The sequence below is a fragment of the Musca autumnalis genome, unplaced genomic scaffold (genome assembly GCF_047663935.1).
Source record: "Musca autumnalis isolate F117 unplaced genomic scaffold, ASM4766393v1 scaffold_1, whole genome shotgun sequence".
NCBI lineage: Eukaryota > Metazoa > Arthropoda > Insecta > Diptera > Muscidae > Musca > Musca autumnalis.
The window spans coordinates 233,077,221-233,103,984 of NW_027411644.1; the positions used below are offsets into that span (position 1 = coordinate 233,077,221).

The 26,764-nt window shown below is 36.0% G+C and overlaps 1 protein-coding gene across 2 annotated transcripts in view; it reads left to right on the plus strand.

Annotated features, from left to right (window-relative positions):
• LOC141389210 (solute carrier family 35 member F3) overlaps positions 1–26,764 on the plus strand; it is a 156,249-nt gene that overhangs the window by 117,298 nt on the left and 12,187 nt on the right. For both annotated transcript variants that reach the window (XM_073960376.1, XM_073960377.1), the window contains one exon: positions 6,064–6,093. In XM_073960376.1, the coding sequence (XP_073816477.1) occupies positions 6,064–6,093 (30 nt within the window). The remainder of the gene's footprint in view (positions 1–6,063; positions 6,094–26,764) is intronic.

The following is a 26,764-nucleotide window of genomic DNA, read 5'->3' on the forward strand; positions in this document are numbered from 1 at the left end:
TCGGGAGGAACCGTTCTATGGGGGCTATACCTGTACGCACACAGTTCAGGTGGAAAGTTTTGTCCCCTCAACGAAGACAAAATACCAAATGTCAGTCATCTCGGTTGAATATTGAAGTCACAACCTTTAAAATACCGAAAATCGGGAGGTACAGTTCTATAGGAGAGATATGAAGGCGTGGACCTATACATTGTACCTCTCACGAAGACTAAATACCAAATTTCAGGCATTTCGGAGCAATATTGAGGTCATAACATTAAAAAAACCGAACATCGGGAGATACCGTTCTATACGGGCTACATGAAGACCTCGACCTATACTGACAAATTTCATAGGGAATGTTTAATACCCCAAATGAAGGCTAAATACCAACTTTCAGCCATTTCGGAGGAATATTGATCTTTCGAATAAAAAAAAAAATTTTGCTTACAATTTAATTTTTTGTGTTATTTTTTACAATTTCAAGTTCTATCGGCCTTAAAAAAACACCCTTTACTAACTTTCAGCCATTTCGGTGGAATATTGACGCCAAAACCTTCAAAATAATGGAAAACGGGGGCTATAAGAAGGCGTGGACCTTTACCGACAAATTTCATATGGAATATTTAATACCTCAAAAGAAGACTAAATACCAACTTTCAGCCATTTCGGAGGAATATTGAGGCCACAACCTGCAGAATACCGAAGACCCTCCAGGTCTTTATATGGGGGCTATATAAAGACGTGGACCTATACCGACAAACTTCTGGGGAAATTTTTATGTCCCACACGAAGACTAAGTACAAAATTTCTGCCATTTCTAATGTGATAATTAAGCCAAAACCTTCAAAATGCCGAAAATCGGGTGGTAGGGTGGAGGGTATAATGAGTTCCTATTCCGATATCTGGTTTTTCGTGTTACACGTTATCCTCGTATGAGAGGAGTTCGTCTTATCCCAAGAAGTAAGTCGAATACGTTTGTTATGTGGATGATGTAATAATACTTCGGAGGGAAAAAGAGTTTAAATTTACTATGCAGAAAGACCCAATCGAGCCTGAAAATAGTTTTAATCGCACAAGACCAGTTTGTCTGTGGACAGAAGTTGTAAACGTTGCAAAACGGGTGCAACCGTGGTGCAATAGTGAGCACGTCCACCTTGCGCTTTCCCAGGCCATGCAAAGGCATAATACTTTCCGTTTGGACTCGACTATAAAAAGTAAGCCCCATATTATTGAGCACTCATTGATATGAGAGAAGTCTCCCATGTCTTTTTGGGGATGTGTATGGGAACAAATGTACAGTCGAACTTTTCTATTACGTAGCAGTACGGGATCGACGAATTACTACGTAATAGAGAAAATTCGTTATAAATGAACCGGGACAAAATGGCAAACCAGTCATTTTTAAGCAATAAAATGAAACTTTGCATGACAGTCATTGGAAATTTTTCGTATTTTGAATCAATTGCCTTATTTGTAGAGTATTATATTTGTTTGGCGAGATGTGGTTTTGTTTTTAAACAGCTTAAGCCAAAGCAGCGGCCAATAATATCCTTCTAAAGTAACAACTGATTTTGTATGTTTTGTTAATGGTGGTGCCGAGGTAGAAGTAGTCTGTAAATACCCTAAATTGTACGTACCAACTTCCACTGTTGGTCCGAGTTTTGTGGACGCATTTCGCGTCGATGCCATAGACTTTGTTTTGTCACCCTTTACTGCCAAACCCACATAAGCAGATTCTCTTTCGACCTTCGTAATGGTATCAGTTTCTTCTTTTACTGATATATGTATGAACCATGACGTAAATGTCGTAAGCGTATCATGTATGTAGCTATTGGTATATATTGTGCAAATACTTTTAGCATTTGCATCTCGTATTAAATTTTCAAGCAGAATGTTGAATAGGTAGCATGAAATACTGTCTCCTTCTCGGAAACCTCTTTTGGTACTAAACTGTTCGGAGAGATACTTTCCTATTTTAACTGAGGACCGGTGAAAAGTTAACGTCGTCTTAAAAAGCCGAACTTTGCGGGGATAACAAATTCAGACATGGCTTGGAATACCTTTAAAATCATGGGGCTGTCGAATGCTTCTTTATAATAGACAAAAAAAAAATAAGCGCCGATCTGCATTTCTTGGGTCTTTTCCCGGATTTACCGCAAGGTAAATATTTTGTCAATTGTGGATTTGCCAGGCCAAAAGCCACATTGGCACGACCCAAATATTTCCTTGATCATAGACTATGCCTCTATACTTAGAACACAAAGTCTTATCTCTTTTCTTGTAGACGGATGCTTAGGTTCCAATTTTTGGGGTACGCGTTTTTCTGCCTGTTGGTGCTAACTAGGTGATGCATACCTCAACAGCGTGTCGCCTCCGGGTTTTTAACGGCCCGGCTGGTAAGCCATCGTCTCCTCATGCCTTAGTATTCTTTAGGCGGTTCATTGTTGTCTTCACCTCATCTTGGCGGTATACACTCAATACCATCGGCGTCGGTTCTTTGGTATCTTCGTCAACTTCGGATGTATTGGATACTAACAATTTTAAAAATGTTCTTTCCATAATGTCGAGACACTATCTGCATGTGTAATCACATTTCCTTGCTCGTCTCTACATGACGATGTACCTGTACCAAAGTCATCAGTTTGATTAGTCTTCGTTAGGGGGTATAAAATTTCCCCTAGAATTTTGTTGGTATGGGTCCACGCCTTCATATAGCCCCCAAGGAACGGTACCTTCCGATTACCGGTATTTTAAAAGTTGTTGGCTCAATATTCCTCCGAATTTGCTGAAATTTGGTATTTAGTTCTCATTTGAGGTATAAAACTTTCCATATCAAATTTGTCGGTATAGGTCCACGCCTTCATTTAGCCCCCATATAACGGTAACTCCCGATTTCCGGTATTTTGAAGGTTGTGGCCACAACAACCCACCAAAATGGCTGAGACTTGATATTAACCCCCTGTTTATGTATTTCGAAAGGAAAATGTGTGCGCATGAAACACACCCAAACTTTAGTTTTGGAAATATTATTTCCTTTTCTTTTGCTTCAAAACAAAAAACAAATTTGAAAAACACACTCAAATTTGGTAGTTTTTCTTATCGACATACATAAACAGGCTCTTAGTCTACGTTGGAAGTAAACCCTTTCCGCCTGAATTTCGTCGGTATAGGTCAACGTTTCGATAAAGCCCCCATAGAACGGTATCTCCCAATTTTCGTAAATGTGAAAGATGTGAACCCAATATCCCACCGTCTTCCAATATCCTCCATAGAAGCGTACCTCTTGATTTACTGTATTGAAATATCGGAAATATTGATATTTAGTCTTCTTTGAGTCTAAAAACTTTACGCCAGAAATTTGTCGGTATAGATCGACAAACGGTTTTACTGAAATTGCCGAAATTTAGTACGTTTGGACGAAATCCGTTTCAGACAATTCGGAGTCGATTTAGAAATGTACGTCCGTCTGTCTGTCTGGCTGGCTGGTGCGCACGATAACTCTCGAACGGATAAACCGATTCGGTCCAAGATTTGGCGTTCGTAATATTTTGTTTAAATTTAGTTTAAGTTCGAAGATGAGTCATATCGGTACACACCTTCTGGGACCTCCGCCACAAAAATTTGAAAATGTTCGGAAAATTTGTGCGCACACAAAATTTCGGAAAAGTTCAGTTTAGAACTTGCTCTCAAATCGCTATCCTTCTATTCGCTGCCATAATTACGACGATACAAGTTTTTTTCAGGGGCAAGTCCAGGCATATTACAGAAAGTTATTCATTGATGTCTTTGCTACATTATTGCAGTTGGTTGTTTTCTTGAATATTGAACGGTTTAGTATCTGTGGACCAGAACCAGAGAAAACAGGATTAAAATCCCATTTGCTTTGTTATTTTGACCTTTAAGAACCATCTATACCGAGATCGTATGTTCTAGAAAGATGTTTATTTGGATCTGAGGTACATTTTTGTAGTTGGCTGTTTCCTTCAAATTTGATCGGTTTGATAGCTGCAGACTAAAACCTGAGAAAAATTTTTAAAAGAAATTTGACCTTGCGATTTTGACCTTGCAGATGAGATAAATTCAAAATTCCTAACGGTTTGGAAGATATAGTCTTGAAAAATGACCCCTTTTTACATCAAAGACTCAAACCTTTGGAGGCCATCAACCGCGAAAGTTGATGAGATAGGGAAAAAACGGCGAGACACGGGTCTTCTATTTTTTGGTCTTCTATCACGCTGCGGTGTCAAAATATGGTTAATAAACCATGACTCAAAAAATGACACACAGTGATTTTTACCGAAGGCACTCCTAATAGCACTGTTTACAGCGATATGAGAGAGGAATGACTCCAAAAAAAGACACACTTCCAAAATGGACTATGACTATGGATTGAGATTTTAACGTAATCTATATCTTTGTCGGCAAGTTCATACTCCCAAAATTCTGAAGACCCCCTAAATAAATACGTTTTGAGGTAATATTTGTTTCAATTCACACAGGCTGAGGGTATACCTCTGTCGGCAAAGCCGACTGAAACTTTTTTACTTGTTCCTGCATTTTTTTTTCTGGTCTTATGTGTTCCTTTGGGTGGGCCTTGGTTATCCAAGTATGGATTTTACGGATCTTTGCACTGCGCTGCGGAACCAGGGATCCTGTCATTAAACAGTTGGGCTAGTAAAGTGTAATATACTGTGACTGTCTGTTGTGATTGCAGCTTACCGATGTCCATCTTCCGTGTTGTGTCTGTTCGTACTTTATTTACTACGTTTAATCGGTCTTATGTTTGCTTCTCGGAACGATCGATGGATTTCTTCCATTTATTTCAACGTGATCAATTTGATTTTTTGATTTTTGATCTAATGACAGCCAGGCCCTTATGAATGTCGAAATGCCTTAATCCAAAGAATAATTTTAATGTCATGGGTAGGACAACGGTCATATGTTTCTTTTAAGCGCTCATAAAATATATCTTTGGTCTGTTCGTCCTTGTCTTCAGTGGGAGCATGAGCGCAAATAAAGCTGATGTTGAAGAATTTTGCTTTTAATCGAATTGCAGCGAGTCTTTCATTCACTGGGGTGAAGCTGGAGGCCAGATGTTTTAACCTCCGACCAACTACAAATCCGCAACCAAACTCATTCTTTGTGTCATGGTAGCTATAATAAAGTGCGTCACCTTTAGGTGTTGTTGTGACGCCTTTCCCAATCTATCGTATTTCCTGTATGGCAGTAATGTCGGCCTTGTACTTTCCAAGTACATCTGTCAATGCGTAAACTGCACCTTCTCTATAAAGAGTGCGAATATTCCAGGTGCAGATTCGCAGGGCTCGTCAACTTTAAAGACGTTTGTTTTTCTTTTCTTTCATTTTTTCATAGTAGGCTGCTTTTTCTAAGGGAGGGTTACCAACACGACGCCCAAACCCAAGATTTTAACGTTCTTATGGGTGAACGCGGAGCACATGTTACCTCACAACATTTTCCGTGTGTTAAAGGTAGCTCTCCAGGTGACACCACGAGAAGGTCAGGGCCGAATGAGATGACAGAAGGGCCAAGAGAGCTCTGTCATGTTAAAACCGGTCAGGACTATTGCTTGATATACTCCATTTGAAATAAATTGGAATTACTTCTAGAAATATTTGAATCAGAAAAGAATTTCAAACAATTTCTCATTATTTATAGAACAAATACATTTCCCGTAATACAATTGAAATACTCCGAAATACAGTTCAAATGAGACATTTTCGAAAGATAAGATAGTAAAGCAATTAATCCGCTTTTTCTGAACAAAATATAATAATTGAAAATTATTTTTAATTTTTTCTTAAATTAATAAATTTGCATGTTATTTTTTGTTTTTTTTTTACTAAGAAATTTGCAAAAGTTTATGTTTTATAACAAAAAATTAATTTAAAAAAAGCTTAAAATGCAAAAATATTAAATGATAAAAAAACAACAACTAAAGAAACAAAATTCTGTATAAAGAATCTTTAAAACTATGTAACCCACTGTAACTGTACTACTACCACTTTTCTTCCTTCTACTTTATAAAAACAATCGTATTTCGAAATTTCATTATATTTACAGAAATATCATCTTATTGGGTCACAACGCGAGGTGAGTTTCGAACAAATGAGAATTCTTCTTTATGTTTCAATTGAAAAGGAATTTCTAAGAACTGAAAAATTATTTTATTTCTGTGTTAGGAATATAATTTTATTGACAGGTTATTTTTTATATAATTTTTTTCATATTATAAACTATTATTATTTTAATACAAATAATTTCTATATATTTTTTCAATGGATTTGTAAAAGGATTAAGTTTTGAGTTTTAATATTTTCTATGAGTTTTGTTTTTATAAAATACCAACCACACAATATTACTTTACTTTATTTATACAAAAAAACATGGTGCTACAGAAAATACGTCTACTGCAAGAAATTAAGTGCATATCGAAAATGTTAGGTTATGCTGAAATGTTGGTGAACATCCTCAAAATTACAATTCTGTTGTTGTATTCTGCTGCTTACGTAATCCATGCTGATGATTGACAACTCAAGGGTATTTGTTACGGGCGGCAAAAACGATCAATTTTTTAGTTGAAATCGAAATATTGATTTTGACAAATCACAATTTTTTTAAATGGATATTTTTAATTCCCTTTTGCTTAAGTATGAGATTAGTAGGTTCTTAATGATCCCACAAAAACATATGCTGATTGGTTTATTCGTTTTCGAGCTACAGTGGGCATCGCAAACTGCTTTAGTAAAAACAGTGTTTCGTAGGCCGTCATTTGTCAGAACACTGTGCAATATTTTTCAACAAAACAAAAAAAAAATCGAAAGTAGCTCAAGGTCTAGTTATTACTATTAGATGAAAACAAAATCAAAAATTCGGCAGATTTCTTGTAAAAAATTATGGAAAATTTCAGTTTTCGTGTTAAGTAGTCTCCAGCATGATTTATCAGCGTGAGGAAAAAAAACTTTATGATACGCTTGCAAACGTTTCGTATTTTCCATAAGAACAATCGAAACATAACTCAAGTTGACCGAACTCGCTGTTTAGTTTCGTTTTGTTTACATTCGTGAGAGCGAACAAAACGGAAAATGAAAAGTTCTCAACTTCTCAACAACTCACAGAAAACGAAACAGTACAATACACACTGTAAACGTTTTCAAACGTTTGGTCTTTATTGAAACATCCACCGCAGTGTATACCAAGTATGTGACGTAAGCTTACAGGGTTGTTAAGCAAAGAAATGTATGTGTGTTTTAATGTGTCATGTATCATTTCGCACAGCAAATGTTTGAAAACGATTCATTTTGTTTCGTTCGTGAATGAATTTCGGCAATCGTACAGTTTTGTTCTTCTTCAGTTGAAAAGTTTGTGGTTTTGGTTTGTTTTGAGAACGAAACGATTCAGAAACAAGTAAAAAAGTGTCAGTCGGCTTTGCCGACAGATAGATAGGAATTAACTGCACTAAGACACAAATGTTGAACTTTTGTAGGGCATGTACCCTTAGGGAGGACCGATATGGGCCATTTTAAACGTTAAACTAAAATATTAGGAGATCAAAAGTTTGAACCAAATAGGTTGCCCCATTCAAGTGATATCGTCCTAGCATTTTAGTGCCATTTTTTTAAATATTGGGGAGAATTACCGAAAGTTGTGGACCGGTATGGCCCAAGAAACTAAGTTTGGATATAATATGACGAAGACCAAATGTTGGACCAAATCGGTTAAACAGTTCGAGAGTTATCGTGCTCTCCGACCGCCACATATGGTGACACAGGGGTTTTTTACACCTTTCGGACTGTTTTCACAAGAAATATGGACTTGCCCCTGAAAAAACTTTTACCGTCGTAATGGAGGTAGCGAATGCAAATCGCTTCAACAAAAATCAAAGTGATTCGAGAGCAGGTCTTAAAGTGAACTTTTCCGAAATTTTGTGTGAGAGGTACCAGAAGGAGTAGACAAATATAGTCCATATTCAAACCTGATCTATACCTGGTAGATATATTAGGATGTGCAAAGTATGGATTTCATCGTTCACTCCCTTCAAGAGTTATCGTGCGCAAAATTTTTATGAACATTTTTGAAGTTTTGTGGGGAGGTACCTAAAGGAGTGGACCAATGGGCATTCTTCGAATTTAAACTATGTTTTGATAAAATATTACAAAGGCCAAATTTTGGACCGAATAGACAGATTCGTTGGAGGGTTATCTTGCGCTCCAACCACTACACAAGGTGTCATAGGTGCTTTTTGCACCTTTCCGGTCATTTTCTCAGGAAGTATGTACTTGCACCTGATGAAACTTGTACCATCGTATGGGGGGAAGTGAATACAAGTTGTTGCAACAAAAATCAAAGCGATTCGAGAGCAAGTCCTAAACTGAACTTATCCGAAATTTTGTGTGGGAGGTACCCGAAGCAGTGGGCCGATTAAGTCCATATTGAAACCTTATCTAAGTCTGGTAGAAATTTCACGATGTGCAAAGTATGGACCAAATCGGTTACTTCCTTCAAGAGTTATCGTGCCCACAAATTTTCCGAACATTTTGGAACTTTTGTGGGGGAGGTACCTGAAGGAGTGGACCTATATGGCCCATCTTCGAACTTAAATCAAATCTGGACAAAATATTTCGATACCCAAAATTTGAACGGAATCGATTGATCCGTTCGAGAGTTATCGTGCGCACCAGCCAGCCAGACAGACGGACAGACGGACGGACATTGGTAGATCTACTCAAAATTGTCTGAAACGAATATCGTACAAACATACTTGGGGTCTAAAACCATTATTTCGATGAGGCACATTTTTGGTCGTATCAAAGTGTAAATACCCCCTTTAGCCTAAAGGCTGAGGGTATAAAAATTAAAAGTTTGCGACTTTGTGTGAATGGTACGTAAATCGTTTCGTTTGTTTGCGTTCATTATGTTTTATACACTTTTTCCTGCGCTCAAACCAAATGTTAAAGCACTTTTTCCATTCCACGTTTTGTCCGGTCAAACAGGTGCTGATTTGAATCCATGTGTGAGAGCTCGCATTTCATGTCTTCTTTTGTTCGGTTTTCGAATTTCTTAGGAGACTTCAGCAAACAAATTGTAGTGTGTCACTCAGAATTAACAGTCCTACGTTGCTCAAGCCGTATAGTCGTCACATGGTCAGTTTTTCCGAAGAAAGAGGCAACCATGTGCTTCGAAATGCTTCTTCCATAAACAACTTTTGTTGGATTTTCCTCGCCTTCGAAGACCCACATGGTCGACTGTGACGATCATATAAACATCGTTTGAAGCACCACGATAGTATTTATTCACAATTTCTTTGCACAAATCGACAAGAGCCTTTTTTGAACGATTGTCAAATTGTGCTGGATCCAAGGTAAATTTATAGAAGGTATATGCATGAATTACAACAACTAACAAATTTACAAAAACAACATGGTTGTTATTGAAAATTAATTGTCAAAGAAAATATTGAATAATAGGGTCGTTCCAACAATTTTCTCAGGAAAAACATAAATACATTTTGAAAATCCTCCAAAATAGAACAAATTTGAATGACAATGTAAATATAAAGCATTCAAAACTGTCGCAGGTCATTTTTATTACACGTTTAGGAAGAGAAACAGTACTTTACGGTAACAAATTTCGATGTTTAAAATTTCTTGAGTAGACACTATTACATTTTGAAAATTAAATTTACAAAAAGTAAGAATATCGCTGATTGTCACTTCTACCTTCTATAAATATGCCTTGGCTGGATCTAACGAGAAAAACCAATTTCTGCTCTATAAAAAGTGGAAATGAAATACGTATGTTTTCTTAAAAGCCCCAGGTGTTCATGCAGTTTCAAATGTAAGTTGATGGAAGAAATGCCCAAGGAATAGTGTCGCCACGATTGAATTCATAAAACAATTTTTACATAGTGCTAGAGGATGGTCCTTTATCTGCATACAAAGATTTAGTGGCCGATTATCGATAGCAATTATCGTTGAGTGAAGTTTCGAGTTGTCAAAATTACTTTATGTATGGCAACCTTCAACTGAAGTTGCGAATCTCAGTTGACGAACCGGCTATTTTTCAGCAACCAGTTATTTTCAGTTGACGTGAATATTTTTGAAGTAACAAGAAGTAAAATTGAGAGGAAAAAACATTTTCTTAACAATTGTTGATTATTTGCATGATTAATTAATTTTGTGTATCAAAATATGGAAAAAATAACAACAAAACAACAGTTTGAAATATTACTTGATAAATTGAGTGCAAATTCAATGTGCACATGGGTTCCATCTATACAGCCGACTACACCAGGGAATTTCGTTTTTTATAAAAATGATTTTTGTTTTGTTTTTTTACCTCCTCCTTCAACTTCGGAACGATCCAATTTGTCCTCTTTCAAGTGGACAGCTTCCTTCAATACGTTCGACAATGTAGATTGAGCCATGCAATTGTTGTAATCTTTACCATGGGACACTTAGAAACTTCCCTCCGCAAAAAATCTCAACGCAGCGCACACTTTTAAAAGTGGTGGGGGTATTGCTGTTGATCTGTAACTTACTTTGAAGTCATCCTTTAAAGTTTCCACAATGTAAACTACGGCATCCTTTGGCAATCGAAAATACGCCTTAAACCTAAAATAATATACTGTTTCTACAGATCTTTCCAACATGAGCTTCAACCTACAGTGCAGACGGCAATTCCAATAAATTCGACTTGTCCCTCTTCTAATAGATGTAATTTCCTGTACATTTTCTTCATCATCAAAAAATAATTCCACTGAACTTATCATTTTAAAATAGTTTTTTGCGAATTGTATCTTTTGCATTAATATAGAGTTCACAAGTTTGAAAAAAAACACTGATCGGTAACACGTTTATAGACAACCCAGTTGGGTTTACATCAATAATACAACATTTCATCTCAGTTGTGCTGACAATTGACAACGCAACTCAAGTTTAGTGGCAATGCATAATCGACCCCTAAGACACCTTAACTCAGATTTTTGTTTTTATGGCAGGTCTTGGATGTCGTTCTCCTAGGGACTCAAGGAGAGGTATTCGTTTTTTGTGACTAATGAGCGACCAAGATATATTCTGAATTTTTCCATGTTAAAACGGACCAAACCCTACCTACCCTATGCGTCACTCGTTGGGTATATTTATACCCTTAGCATTTATACTAACGAGGGTATATACACTTTCCTACGGGAAAAATGTGGCTCATCGAAATAATGGTTTTAGACCCCAAGTATGTTTGGACGAAATGTTTTTCAGACAATTTGGAGTTGATTTAGCCATGTCCGTCCGTCTGTCTCTCTGGCTGGCTGGAGCGCACGATAACTCTCGAACGGATCAACCAATTCCGTCCAAAATTTGGCTTTCGTAATATTTTAGTTTAAGTTCGAAGATGGGTTATATCGGTCCACTCCTTCCGGTACCTCCCCCACAAAAGTTCAGAAATGTTCGGAAAATTTGTGCGCACGATAACTCTTAAAGGAAGTAACCGATTTGGTCCATATTTTGCACATCGTGAAATTTCTACCAGACTTAGATGAGGTTCCAATATGGGCCCAACCGGTCCACTCCTTCGGGTACCTCCCACACAAAATTTCGGAAAAGTTCAGTTTAGTACCTGCTCTCGAATCGCTCTGATTTTTATTGTAGCTGCTTGTATTCACTGCCCTCCATACGATGCTATATTCTTCATCAGGGGGCAAGTCCATACTTCCTGAGAAAATCCACCGTGTGAAGAGGTTGGAGCGCAAGATAACTCTCGAACGGATCTGCCGATTCGGTCCAAAATGTGGCCTTCGTAATATTTTATGCAAACTTTGTTTAAGTTCGAAGATAAGCCATATCGGTCTACTCCTTCAGGTACCTGCCCCACAAAATCTCAAAAATGTTCGGAAAAATTGTGCGCACGATAACTCTTGATGGGAGTTACGGATTTGGTCCATACTTTACACATCCTAATATATCTACCAGATCAGGTTCGAATATGGACTATATTTGTCCACTACTTCGGGTACCCACACAAAATTTTGGATAAATTCACTTTAAGACCTGCTCTCGAATCACTTTGTTTTTTGTTGAAGCAACTTGCATTCGCTGCCTTATCGACGACAGTAAAAGTTTTTTCAGGGGTAAGTCCATACTCCTTGAGAAAACAGCCCGAAAGTTGTAAAAAACCCCTATGGCACCATATGTAGTGGCTGAAGTGCTTCGAAGGTCGTGCTTATAGGACCACTCCTTCCGATAACTCCCCCACAAAAGTTCGAAAATATTCGCTAAAATGGTACGCGCGATTTCTCATAGACGTAGCAACCGATTTGGTCCAAACTTTGGATCTCTAAATATTGTCGAAACTTAGTTTATGTTCAAATTTGGGCCCTATCTGTCCAATCCTTGTGGTATCACCCACACAAATGTTCAACATTTTTGTGTGGTTAAGAGTCTGTTCGAAGATCCTTGGGACATTTTTACCGAAGGTTTTCCTAGTGGCCCTATTTACAGCGATATTATGTTTTTCGTAGTCTAGTGTGATAAAAAGCCCTATCTATCGATATCGCCGCAAATTTTTCAGCTTTAATCCTATCCATACTTTTGTCGGTTAATACGCCCAAAATTTTGTAAACCCCCCTGAACACACAAGTTTTTTTTATGGAAAAAAAACGTATTTCAATCCACACAGGCTGAGGGTATATCTCTGTTGGCAAAGCCGACTGATACTTTTTTTACTTGTTTTTCAACATTTCACCATAACCTTATTTATTATGAAAAAAAATATAAAAATCTGTTGTTTAGTCCCAATTTACATTAGGCGAGTTTACTTGCGGCAATTGTCAGTTTGTAGGTGAGAGAGCCTCACCTCTCTCTCCATCAAACTGACAATTGCCGCAAGTAAACTTGCCTAATGTAAATTGGGACTTATTTCAGTTCATTCTATCTAAACTTATTAAATCTGTAGCACCGTGGAATTTTCCAACAAAATCAAAATACAATTTTTTTTTTTAATGAATGATTCATTCATATGATTATTTTCTATTCAATATGTTGTCATGTTTCTTCTTTTTTGTGTTCCAAAGGACAACGAACATAAAACAGAGTGTCATAGTTGTTATTGCAAATGGAATTTTGAAAACAAAAATTACTTACAAACCTATTTTTCTATAATTTTACCAAATGTTTGCTCCCTACCTTACTGTTTTAAGTTGAATTGTTTGAAAAATGAATTGTGTTTCTTAATTTTTCTCTTTTAAAAAATTTAAATAAGTTACAAAGCATACCTACAAACATACTTACATACATACATACATAGATTGATAGATAGATTCCTACATGTTTTAACATCAATGAATTTCTTTTATTCTCTAAATTTGTTCTTTTTAAATAAATGTTTGTGTGCGTGCGTGCGTGTTTGTGTTTAATGTGTGCTCTAAATAAAAAAAATAATAAAAATTAAAATCGTTAAAACCCCTCACACATACACATTTATTCTCAAACAATAATCGAATAAACAAATTCTTGGATATGGCAGATTTAAAGATTATACTCCTACTACTGGTACTGTTTTTATGATAATGATGATGATAATGATCCATTTTGTTTTTTTAAATCACTTAAAAATAGTATTTTTATTGTTATCACCAAACTCAACACACTTACAATTTTACTAAGTAAATCTGAAATGAGCAATGCGTAAATTAATAGATAATTTTCTAAATTTCGCTTTCTTTCACTCCTTCACATAAAATCACTCACCTTTCTTCTACTTCGTCTTTCACCTGCTTGAAAGTAGTTTCTTTCTTAATATTTTTTCTGTAAATATAATTCTTTAAAGTATTAAACGATTCTGTAAATTCCGTAGAAGGTAAGTGAAATAGTAAATATTTTTATTCATTTTTAAATCTGCTAATGTTCACTCAGCTCAACGCTTTTCAAAATACACAAGATCAAAAATGAAATTTAAAGGATTCAGATATATTTGCAGTTCCAATAACATGAAAAAAATTTAAAATTTTTTGTTATCTCGTTTTCACATTTCTGCAGAATATACGAGGGCTACTATATATATTTCTAGACTAATAACGAAAACACGAATATTTATCATCAAACATGGTTGTATTCTTCTTCAAATGTATTCTCCAACAAGTTTACATGCATTCAAAACAATTATCGAAGAACTTTTTCCACTCTTCAACAGCATCTTCTGACGATTGTTTGGAGCAACACTTGTTCGATTCGACCCGAGATCAACTCGATCAGGGATTATCAACTCAACCCAGCAAACGCCGCTATTGTACAAATCCGTACGGAAAACAAGACGTCGAATGATGTTGTAGTTGCCACGAGGACGGAATAACGAACAAGGCGTAGGCCTCTTTGTTATTTCAAAACACATCACAACCCAGCTAACAGTTTGCATCCACAAATACAGTTCACTCAGAGTGTCTGTACACAGTATCTCCTTGTATGAATCGGTCATGATTTTTACCAGAGGGTTCGATCCATTTGTATTCCCCATAACGTATTTTCCTGGACGGCCTTTTGATGCAATAAGAAGAAAACAAGTAAGAAAGTATCAGTCGGCTTTGTCTACAGAGATATACCCTCAGCCTCTGTGGATTGAAATATTTTTTCCCCAAAAAAAAACTTAAGGATTTAGGGGGTTTTCAAAATTTTGGGCGTATAAACCGACAAAGTATGGATAGGATTAAAGCTCAAAAATCCAAAGGGTCCTCGAACAGACCCTTAACCACACAAAAATGTTGAACATTTTTGTGATTAAGGGCTCAAATTTGAACATAAACTAAGTTTCGACAATATTTAAAGATCCAAAGTTTGGACCAAATCGGTTGCTATATACCATTTTAGCGAATATTTTCGAACTTTTGTGGGGGAGGTACCGGAAGGAGTGGACCTATAAGCATCACCTTCGAATTTCATCTTATATTCGAAGAAATATTCAAAAATATCCAAACTGTGGACGAACGCAGTATTCGGTACGAGCTCTCCAGCCACTACATATGGTGACATAGGGGTTTTTTTACAACTTTCGTTCTGTTTTCTCAAGATGTATGGACTTGCCCCTGAAAAAACTATGAGGCATCGAATTCAAGTTATTTGAACAAAAATCAAAGTGATTCGAGAGCAGGTCTTAAAGTGAATTTACCAAAAATTTTGTGTGAGAGGTACCCAAAGGAGTGGACAAATATAGTCCATATTCGAGCCTGATCTATATCTGGTAGATATATTAGGATGTGTAAAGTATGGACCAAATCGGTCAATCCCATCAAGAGTTATCGTGCGCACAATTTTTCCGAACATTTTTGAACTTTTGTGGGGAGGTACCTGAAGGAGTGGGCCATATGGCTTATCTTCGAACTTAAACTAAGTTTGCACAAAATATTACGAAGACCACATTTTGGACCGAATCGCCAGATCCTCTCGAGAGTTAGCTTGCGCTCAAACCACTACAAACGGTGTCATAGGGTTTTTTGTACCTTTAAGGCTATTTTCTCAGGAAGTATGGACTTGCCCCTGATGAAACTTATATCGTCGTATGGGGGGCAGTGAATACAAGTTGTTACAACAAAAATCAAAGCGATTCGAGAGCAGGTCCTAAACTGAACTTTTCCGAAATTTTGTGAGGGAGGTATCCGAAGGAGTGGACCGATTGAGTCCATATTGGAACCTCATTTAAGTCTGGTAAAAGTTGCGCGATGTGCCAAGTATGGATCAAATCGGTTTCTTCCTTCAAGAGTTATTGTGCGCACAAATTTTCCGAACATTTTTGAACTTTTGTGGGGAAGGTACCGAAGGAGTGGACCGATATAACCCATCTTCGAACTTAAACTAAGTTTGGACAAAATATTACGAAAGCCAAATTTTGGACCAAATCGGCTCCACCGTTCGAGAGTTATCGTGCGCACCAGCCATCCAGACAGACAGAGGGACGGACATTGCTAGATCGACTCCAAATTGTCGGAAACACATTTCGTCCAAACATACTTGGGGTCTATAACCATTATTTCGATGAGACACATTTGCCCGTATGAAAGTGTATATACCCTCGTTAGCATAAATGCTGAGGGTATAAAAATCAGTCGGATATATACCCTCAGCCCTGTGTGAATTTCAATTTTCGGTCAAACCTGATATCGTTGTAAAAGGGGCTTCAAACACAAGGTGCTGCAAAAATGTATGAGATGCTTTAAAATTTTGTATGAGAGGTACCTTTGGGAGTGGACCGTTATAGTCAAAATTCGAACCTAATATATGTAAGTCTGGAAGAAACAATACAATGTGCAAAGTTTGGACCAAATCGAATTCTACCTTCGAGATTTTTCACCATTGGAGAAAAATTTTGAACATCCCTGGGGTTGGTAGCGTAGGATAAACAGATATGGTCCATCTTCCATCTTAAACGAACATGAATATCCGAGAGGTTTCCTAAACTGCACTTGTGCTAAAATTTTGAAATTATATGTAGGAGGTACCCGAGGATGCGGATCGATATAGTCCATATTCGAACCTGTTATACATACATATGTATATCTTGGGGAAATATTATTATTATTACGATGTGAAAAGTTTGGACAAAATCGTGTTCTACATTCGAAATTTATCGTGGAGTGGATCAATATGGCCCATCTTCGAACTTAAACCAAGTTTGGACAAAATATTAGGAAGGCGACATTTTAGATCCAATCAGTTGATCCGTTCGAGAGTTATCGTGCGCTTCAGCCAGACAGATGGACTGACAGAACTAAACCGACTCAAAATTGTCTGAAACGGATTTCGCCGAAACATACTTGAAGTCTAAAACTGTTATTTCGGTGAGGCTGAGTGTATAAAAAGGCATTAACTACACTGCGCGAAATTGTTTGAACTTCAGAGGGAGCGATACACGAAGGAGTGGACCGATGTCCATCTTTGAATTTTATCTAAGATTCGTAAAAATATTACCACAACACCAGCCACTACCCATGGTGGGTTTTGACAAGCGTTTTTTAACCCTTACGGTCGCTAGGACATGTTGGTGCAAAAAAGACAAAGATATTAAGATGCACTTTTTTGAAAAAAAAAAAAAATAATAAATAAATAAATAAATGTTAATGTTGGAGGCACCCGAAGAAATTGTGGTTCATATTCGAACCTGATCTATGTCTGGAAGAAATATTACAAAATGCAAAGTATGGATCAAATCGGTAAATCCGGTGCACCATTTTTACGAAAAAAATAAGAAAGAATCAGTCAGCTGTGTCAACGGAGATATACCCTCAGTCACTGACCACAAACAAAAAAAAAAAAAAAAACAAAAAAAAAAACAAAAAAAAAAAACAATACAAAACCAAACCAAACCCAATATAAAATCCGTTCGAGAGTTATCGTGCGCACCAGCCAGACTGACGTACGGACGGACATGGCTAAATCGACTCCAAATTGTCTGAAACGAATTTCGTTCAAACATACTTGGGGCCTAAAACCGTTATTTCTATGAGGCAGATTTTTGGTCGTATCAAAGTGTATATACCCTTTCTAGTCTAAAGGCTGAGGATATAATTAATGAAAAATAATAAGGCCGCAGGAGCCGATAGTTTACGATAGGATCCGTTAAAGACTAGAGGCCACACCCTTATAAGCTAGCTAGTTAGTAGGACCTGGCAGGGGAATGCGTATCTGGTGATGGGAACGTGAGCCTTACATGTCTCGTACACAATAAAGGAGATTTGACTGTGAGCCCAAATTATAATATGGACCTACTCTTTATCGCTGAGCCCCAACCACTTGTAGCCTACAACTATTTTGCCACCGTTGAAAAGTTGATGTTCAGACATTGATTTTCCTGACCAAAACCTCCACTTTTTGTTGTCACCGATTGTTAATTTCTATATGGGATTCGATAGTAAACATATTAAAACTAAGAAAACAAAAAAATAGGTCAAAATATTGGAAGGTGTAGGCGTGGCGTGCTTCTAAATTTTTTCCCAATTTTGGAAAATACGTCATTTTTGGAAATTTCAGGAGAAAGAAATGGCTATTTCTCGAAAACACAGATATTGTGTTCATTGCATTTTTTGTCAGGTAGGTTTTTGCCTATAAGAACCGTTTTAATAAATTACCGTTGCGTTTACACGAATTGAGCCTTTTTACTCTTCCTCAGGTACTAAATTTTAGTGAAAATTCAAATTTAGTGGACTAGAACTTTTAGGGAACAGCATTTAACAGTGTTCAGTTTTTGTAGAATGATGCCTGAGAGTGTCATATTTCGGTCCATATATATTTTTATAGCCGTTCCGTCCTTTTTCCCAATACCGTTTCCCATATTAATTATAGCTTTTTTACACAAACATTTTTTAATATATGAGTTTTTATAAGAGTTACAAAAGTTTTATGAAAACCCAAGGAGTATTTTTTTTTATTTTAAAAAATTTAAATTTCTTGAAAAAAATTTTCTTTGAAAAAAAAATAAAAAAAAATTCCAAATTTTCTTGAAAAAAAAAAAACATTTTTGAAAAAAAATTAAAAAAAAATTCTAAATTTTCTTATATTTATTATTTCTTTATTGGTGTTTGACCTTTTTTAAATAGTTAAAACATATGAAAAACTCAAAAACACTCACATTTTTATGCAAAATATGAAAGAAAAAACTCAAATTTTCCTCTGCAACTACTGGACCTAATTCGAATGTGTTGAATGTATCAGAAAGCTGATTATGTTATCTGTCGAACAAATTCGAATGTGTCGAAAATATGAAAATATCTCTATCCGTTCAAAAGTTACGGAGTTTTGACCAGGAAAAACCGATTTTGAACCACTGTGCGACGTGTAGAAGTTGGCACAAATTCGTTTTGGATTCTTTCGGGACATACAGACTGAGATTACATTCATTGGTAATACCTTCTTGCAACCAAATTCCATGAATATAGATGCAATTATCTGAATCCTGAAAAATACGTTTATTTAATTCGAACACCACACAATGCACAATCCTTTAAAATAAAATATAAACTTGTTCTTCTTCTTCTGTCCTTTAACAATTTGGCATATTCACTATAACTACTGATGACACTCTAACTTTTGTTGACATTTTTTGAGTTTTTTAGTTAAAAGTTTGATTATGTTCTCCTTTGTTTCTATTTTAGAGAATTTCTGTTGTAGCCATAGTAAAAGTAAAAGTAGTAGCGAAAAGCAAATCAAGTCATTTTCAAACACTAATCTTTAACTGTGGCTTCTAAATTCTACTCTTCTATTTCACTTTCCATATTAAAAATAAAACAAAAACCAACAAAAAACTATAACCAAATCAATTGGATATCTGTAATGCTTAAAATTCACCTCCAACTTAACATTTCCTACAAAAACAAAATCGAATCAGTCGCCCTGCATTTTGCAGACGTGACGTGGTGGTGGCATCTCCACCCACAAGATAGACAACCAGGTATTGATTGATGATGCAAGTAACAAAAACAAAACCTAAAAAAATAAACTATTATCACAAATTTTAAAACTCAAAACCACAAAAACAATGAAACGAAATACAATGTCAATGCAACAAAAGAAAATGCCAAATTTTTTGCTCAAAATATTTACAATTGTTTTAAAATGAAAAAAATTTAAAAAAGCAAAAATATAGTTTTTAACAAAAATCTATTAGAATATGGACTTTGTGGTTAAACGAACAATTAAGTGGTAAGTACCAGTTTCCTAAGAGAAACAAAAAACAAGCAAACAACAACACATCAATACCACACTAATTTTTATTTTGATAGTTTTAAAACTAATAGGGACTTTTTGAGTTAGGGTAGGTTGTTTTTTAAGAAAATTATTACCTTTTACTTCTTATATTAATGTAAAATTTTAAATTCTTATTATATATCCTTTTTCTTTGTATATTATTGCAATATAATTTTTTACAGATCCCAACAGATTTATGCAAAACAAAAATATTATACCGTTAATGCTCATGCTTATGCTTAAAAACAAAACAAACAAAGTGATTTAAAAATATACACAAAATTTAAAAAAAAAAAAATATTCAAAATAAAATGTATTAAAAATTATAAGAAAAATATATATTAAGAATACAAATGAATTATTTTGTTTTTCATAAGCAAATTTTTTGTCAAGCCAAGCCTTTATAGCGAAGGGTGAGCTTTACCAATATAAATTTACTATAAGCTATTGTTAAATAGAAAATGTTTTTAAATTAAGAAAAGTAACAAAAACGGCTTGTGTAAATATTATTTAAAAAAAGGCTTTAGCAAAAAAAAAAAAAAACTCAAAATCAAGCATAGCTTTTAGATAAGAAGTGCATTACTCTGTAGCAATGTGTTGAGTAAGAATAATAATTTTACAAACATATGTACATATAAAGAGCTTTGTTGAATTTCATTAATGTTATGTGACATGGAAACTGACGTTTTCATACACGAATGGTTTTTATCGAATAACCCATTACAAACTTACTTCCTGTACAGTAGGCTACAAAATAATCAGTTATTTCTTAAACATTAGTTATTATTAATTTATTTATTTGCTATCAATACATAGAAAGCTTTCAAGGCCAATTATACATGTAGGCCAATTATACATTGCGTGGAAACCGCAATGGGACAAAGAGAATGTTGTAGCTGTGAAAATTCTCTAGAGAATTGACCGTTATGATCTGTACCTAGGGTTTACCATTCTTGAGATATATAGAAGTTCATGTCACATTTTTAGCTTTTTTGTTAGGTTTTCACGATTTGCTTGAAAACGGTAAGTCGTATCGAAATGGGACTAGAGAGAATCCTTTAGCTGTGAAAATTCTCTACAAGATTGGCTTTCGTAATTTTTTCCTTCAATTTAAAGTTGCTTCAAGAGCACCGTATATACTAAACTCTTCCTGAGGCCTAAACTAAAACCCGGGTATACATGGATAGTTTTTGCGAGTAAAAAATCTTAAATCGATTGGGCTATACCGAAACGTGGACATACGCCGAAAAACTTCAGGTGGAATGTTTTAAATATAAAATTCAAGCCATTTCGGTGGAATATTAAAGCCACAACCTCCAAAATATCGGAAATCGGAAGGTACCGTTCTAAGTGGGCTACATGAAGGCGTGGACCTATACCGACAAATTTTAGGTGAAAAGATTAAAATCCCCAACGAAGACTAAATACCAATTTTCAGCCATTTCGGTGGGGTAATGAGGTCACAAACTTCAAAATACCGACAATCGGGAGGTAGCGTTCTATGGGGGCTATATAAAGACACATTTCTGACGTAAAGATATATATTACCAAGGAAGACAAAATACCAAATTTCAGCCATTTCGTGGAATAAACTTTCAAAATATCTGAAATCGGAAGTTACCGCTCTATGGGGGCTATATGAAGACGTGGACACATACAGACAAATTTCAGGTTGAAAGATTTATACCCCCAAGTAATAGTAATAGAAACTTCTATACCAAATTTCGAAGCGCTATCTTAAAAATTGCGAGCTGCATCTTAATTTCAACAGACGGACGGACCGAAGGACAGATGGGCATGGCTATTTCGACTTAGAATTTTAAGCTGATTAAGAATATTGGTCTGTTCCTTTACTTTTAAAAATGGTAAAACCGGCAAAAGTAGTAAAAGTTGTAAACTGCTTCCATATAAATTGTATGGTGTCTGAAGTAAAGGAACGCTTTTGGAGTAAAAAGTGGTAAAATTTGAAGATTCTTGCACGTAAAGGAACAGAGCTAATATATACTTCATAGGGTCTCCTACATATTATGGTGGCGGGTATAAAAACTTTGTTGAATTTTAATTTTAAAATAAAATATGAAATAATTAAATAATTATAATAGAATCCCGATAATTAATAATTCAAGGAACTGGGTAATTTTAAGAATTATCAGCTGTGAAGTGTGTGCGTACAATAACCGCCCGGTGCATGGGGACTTCAATGCTCATAATGAGCCTTGGCATACCGTAATTGCCAGAGAAGAAGAATAAGGCGGTGTCCTAGAAAATTTATAAGTCCGCATTTTGTACGATGAACGAAGTCGCCCCGACCAGGATAAGAGGAGTTTGCACAGCTCGGCAGACCGTCAGTTTCCTTGACTTAGACCATCATCGTAACCATTGGCAGACCACCCAGCATCATAATCTTGGACCGCCGTACTTTTATGAATTATGGAAAGAGTTTACCAAATACCGCTTCAAAGAGCTGTCCATTCCCTCTAAACCTCGGGTAGCTGAGAGAAATATCCGGGACATAATCCAAGATGCTCACTACATACATGCTGGTCGAATACCCGAAATCAAACTAAATTTCCCAGCAGAGAGAACGGATCTAGCAAATAAGCGTGATGAGCATCGTCGTATGAACACAGAAGACACAAGAGTTTTGAAGTCAACGGACTAGTAGAAGAGCAACAGCGAAAAAGTGACTAGACCACCTGAGGCAATGCATCATTGGCACATGATTAAGAATCAGGGAAAGAGGAATGATAAAACAACTGTTACTTTCAACGACGTGAGAGAACAGGATAAATTCGCGTGTTTATTTAACGGACAATTTATAGAGCGCCTTGAGAGTAACCGTACAAAGAGGAGATAATAGTATCACACTCCCGGTCATAACATCGGCCCACTTCTTCGTGTACCTCCCCCACTTTTGTGTAAAATGGAAAGCCTTCAACCTCTACAATGTTTACAAATCATTCGACTTTATTACGAAAATTCGCGTTATGTGTGGGAAGTGTGTTTCGAGCATAACTTTGTTCAGTGATTAGTAGACAGCGGAATTTTATGCAACCCCTATTTTTGGTCCGATTCATGTCAAATTTTGAGACTGGGCATATTTTTGGCTTCTGATTACATTGCAATCGAAACATATGACATATGCAAAATTATGCAAAATGCATAATTTTTTGCATATGCAAAATTTATGCATTTTACATATTTTCTTATGCAACAAATATTTCAATAATAGGTACAAAAATGTTTGTGTGTACAATTTTTCTGTTTAAAATTCTCTACAGACAAGTCAATAAAATAGAGAAATGTATAACCACAGCCACAACCTTAAAAATACCGAAAATCGGGAGGTATCGCCTTATGGGGGCTATATGAAGGCCTGAACCTAAACCGACAAATTGTAGGTGGAAAGTTTTTTACCCCCCAAGCAGGACTTAATACCATATTTCAGCCATTTCGGAGGGATATTGAGACCACAACCTTCAAAATACCGAAAATCGGGAGGTACCGTTTTATGGGGGCTATATGAAGGCCTGAACCTAAACCGAAAAATTTTAGGTGGAAAGTTTTTTACCCCCAAGCAGGACTTAATACCATATTTCAGCCATTTCGGAGGGATATTGAGACCACAACCTTCAAAATACCGAAAATCGGGAGGTACCGTTCTATGGGGGCTATATGAAGACGTGGGCCTATACCGAAAAATTTCAGGTGGAAAGTTTTATACCCACATCGAAGACAAAATGCCAAATTTTAGTCATTTTGATGGGATATTGAGGCCACATCCTTCCAAATACCAAAAATCGGGAGCTACCATTCTATAGGGGCTATATGAAGACGTGGACCTATACCAATAAATTTCAGGAAGAAAGTTTTTTACCCCCAATGAAGACTTAATACCAAATTTCAGCCATTTCGGAGGGGTATTGAGGCCACAACCTTCAAAATACCAGAAATCCGGAGGTACCGTTCTATGGGGGCTATATGAAGACGTGGACCTATGCCGACAAATTTCAGGTGGAGTGTTTTATACCCCCAACGAAGACTAAATACCAATTTTCAGTCATTTCGGTGAGATATTGAGGGTACAACTTTAAAAATACCGAATATCGGTAGGTACTGTTCTATGGGGGCTATATGAAGACGTGGACATATGCGGACAGATTTCAGTTGTAAAGTTGCATTCCTCTAACGCAGACTTAATACCAAATTTCAGCCATTTTGGTGGGATATTTAGACCACAAATCCTTGAATATATTTTTGCATATGGTTTTGCATATGCTCATTTTATGCAGATATGTACAAATATGTCAAAATATGCGCGATATGCAGAATATGCAAAATATGCAAAAAATTTTGGGCCTAATTCGTTTTATTTTGTAATAAAACGAGTTTCTGTCTAATCAGATGTTCTCTACGACCATCCTAACCATATATGCATTTGCATAGGATTCCGCTGTCTAGTGATTAGGCACATTTCTGGCTTTATAGGTATGTAAAGAAGCAAAATTGCCACATTTGGGAAGAAGAGCAACTTAAATAGATTCAAGAGCTGCCACTTCATCCAGAAAAAATAACGGTTCGTGGGCCGGTGGAATCGTCGGGCACTATTTCTTCAAAATTATGCCGGTTAGGACTTCATCGTCAATGGCGACCGTTATTGCGCCGTGATAACCGACTATTTCATGTCTGAAATTGAAGCTCGTAATCTCGGCGACATTTGGTTTCAACAAAGCGGCGCCACTTAGAACACATCGCATCAATCCATGGATTTATTGAAAGAACACTTCGGTGAGCACGTTTTGGGCCAGTCGATTGGCCGCCAAGATCGCCTCATATCCGTTAGACTTTTTTTCCTGTGAGAATATGTAAAGTCAAAATTGTATGCGGATAAAGCCGCTTCGATCCAAAACTCAAAAAATCCTACCTGCACACTTTAAAATGGATAGTGCGCAAGATAACTCTCAACATTTTCAAAAAAATTCTTCCAAACTCAGTTTAACGCAATTAAATATTTCGAGTTCTCTCTGAATCAGAAGTTTGCTTACTAAAAATTTTTGGTATATGTCAATCATTTGGTATAGTCCCACATTACCACACCTACAGATTCCACGTTTTTTAAAGCAAACTCGTGATACAATATTAATATATTGGTCATAGGCTGAAGGTATATCTCCGTCAGTACAGCTAACTGATACTTTCTTACTTGTGTTTCTGGTAATCTTCGATGATGGTGCATACCGGACGACTCCTTCGAATACCTCCCCCATAAATGTTCAACAGATTTTGCTAAAATGGTACCCGCGACATGTCTTGAACGGAGCTCCCAATATGGTCCAAATCTTGTATCAGGTAACGTGTCTGTTCGTACTTTATTCGCTACGTTTAACCGGGTACGTACCATTGCTGCAACAAGGTAGTGGTCCGAGTCTATGTTTGCTCCTCGCAACGAACGTACATCTAATATGCTGGATGTATGTATACGATATATCACAACATGATCAATTTGATTTCTTGTTTTCTAATCCGGAGACAGCCAGGTACCCTTATGAATTTCGAGTTGCTTGAATCTGGTGCTGCTAATTACCATGTGTTTGCCGCTGCAATGTCTATCATCATCATACCGTTTCTCAGATGTTTCACTGTGAAAGATATTCAACTTTCCAATTTTGGCTTATCGGCAGATCGTGGTCCTTGAAACGTTTGCGAGGGTCGTCAGCTTTAGAGGGTATTGTTATTTTGCGATTTCAAATTCATCCAACAGAAAATATACATACATTTAGTTAAAAACCGTGTAAGTAGAGTAATATAATATTTTTTTAACATTAAAATTCAACCAAGCTCTTAAAGACAAACCAACTTAAATACAGAGTATTGCCACCTTCCCAAATAAGTATTAATATCTCTGTCAATCCTTTCCTTTTCTGAAAATACCGAAATCTACGTAACTATGTCTCTCGAATGATCTTAGTAAATGTGTAAACTAATTTGTACTTTTTTTGTAATCTTACTCTACTCTATCTCTCTCTCAACTGTCCCGTCTAGTCTAACTATTGTAAAGTAATAATATTGTGGAGCTTTTATCTAACTATTGCTAATGCTGCTTTCTTTCATTTACCAACTTGCGTGACACCTAACCTATCATATATGCCAACTCTGACTATGCCTTAAAACCAGAAGCTTAACGTTATTGCAAATTTTATCTTAGTATTACATAAATTGTTAAATCTGCTTTGTTTTTCTTGGCACTCAACTGCTAATCTATCTCTAAAATATGATTTGTTTCTACTCAACTCAAAATTACAAGTTGAACACGCGCTTACAATAGTTCACAGCTTTTAATAATGTAAAATTATTTTTTTTAGATTAAATCTCCTTTAAGAAGTTTTAATTTCATTTGGTACTCTTTATCAGCCACCTACCTACCTACTTACTATTCTATGAACTTTTGTATTATATTTAATTTTTTCATATCAGTAAAAAAACCAACAATCAGTAAAAAATTCTGCAAATGTATGAGAATAGAAAAAAAAGCAAATGCAAAAAAATTATATTTATTTAGTAAAAATTAAGAAAAATGTTGAAATAAGTTGTGATGATATGAAATATTTGTTATTATATTTTTTAATTTTAGAAATATTTATTACAATAAAAAATTATAATAAAAAAGCACTAGCAACTAGGGCTATCGGCCTAAAAATATTTGTTGATTTTATCGTACCACAAAACGGAGTAAAAACGGAGTGTAAAAATCGCCCTGCCTTTTTAGGATGTCATAGAAGACTTTAATATTACTTACTTACTTAGCTGGCCCATTACAGAACATTTGTTCCATAGACCGAACTAAGAAAAGATCCAAATCTCTCTGTTTTTCGCTTCGCTTTTTGGAATACCGCGCCTTTTCATTTCTTCATCCACTTGTATGCTCCATCGAAGCTTAGGCCTCCCGATTCTGCGTGTAGCGCCATGTGGCATGTATTCATACGCCTTTCATCATCGTTCATTCTTATGATATGGCCTAGCCAACGCAATCGTTGCATCTCGAT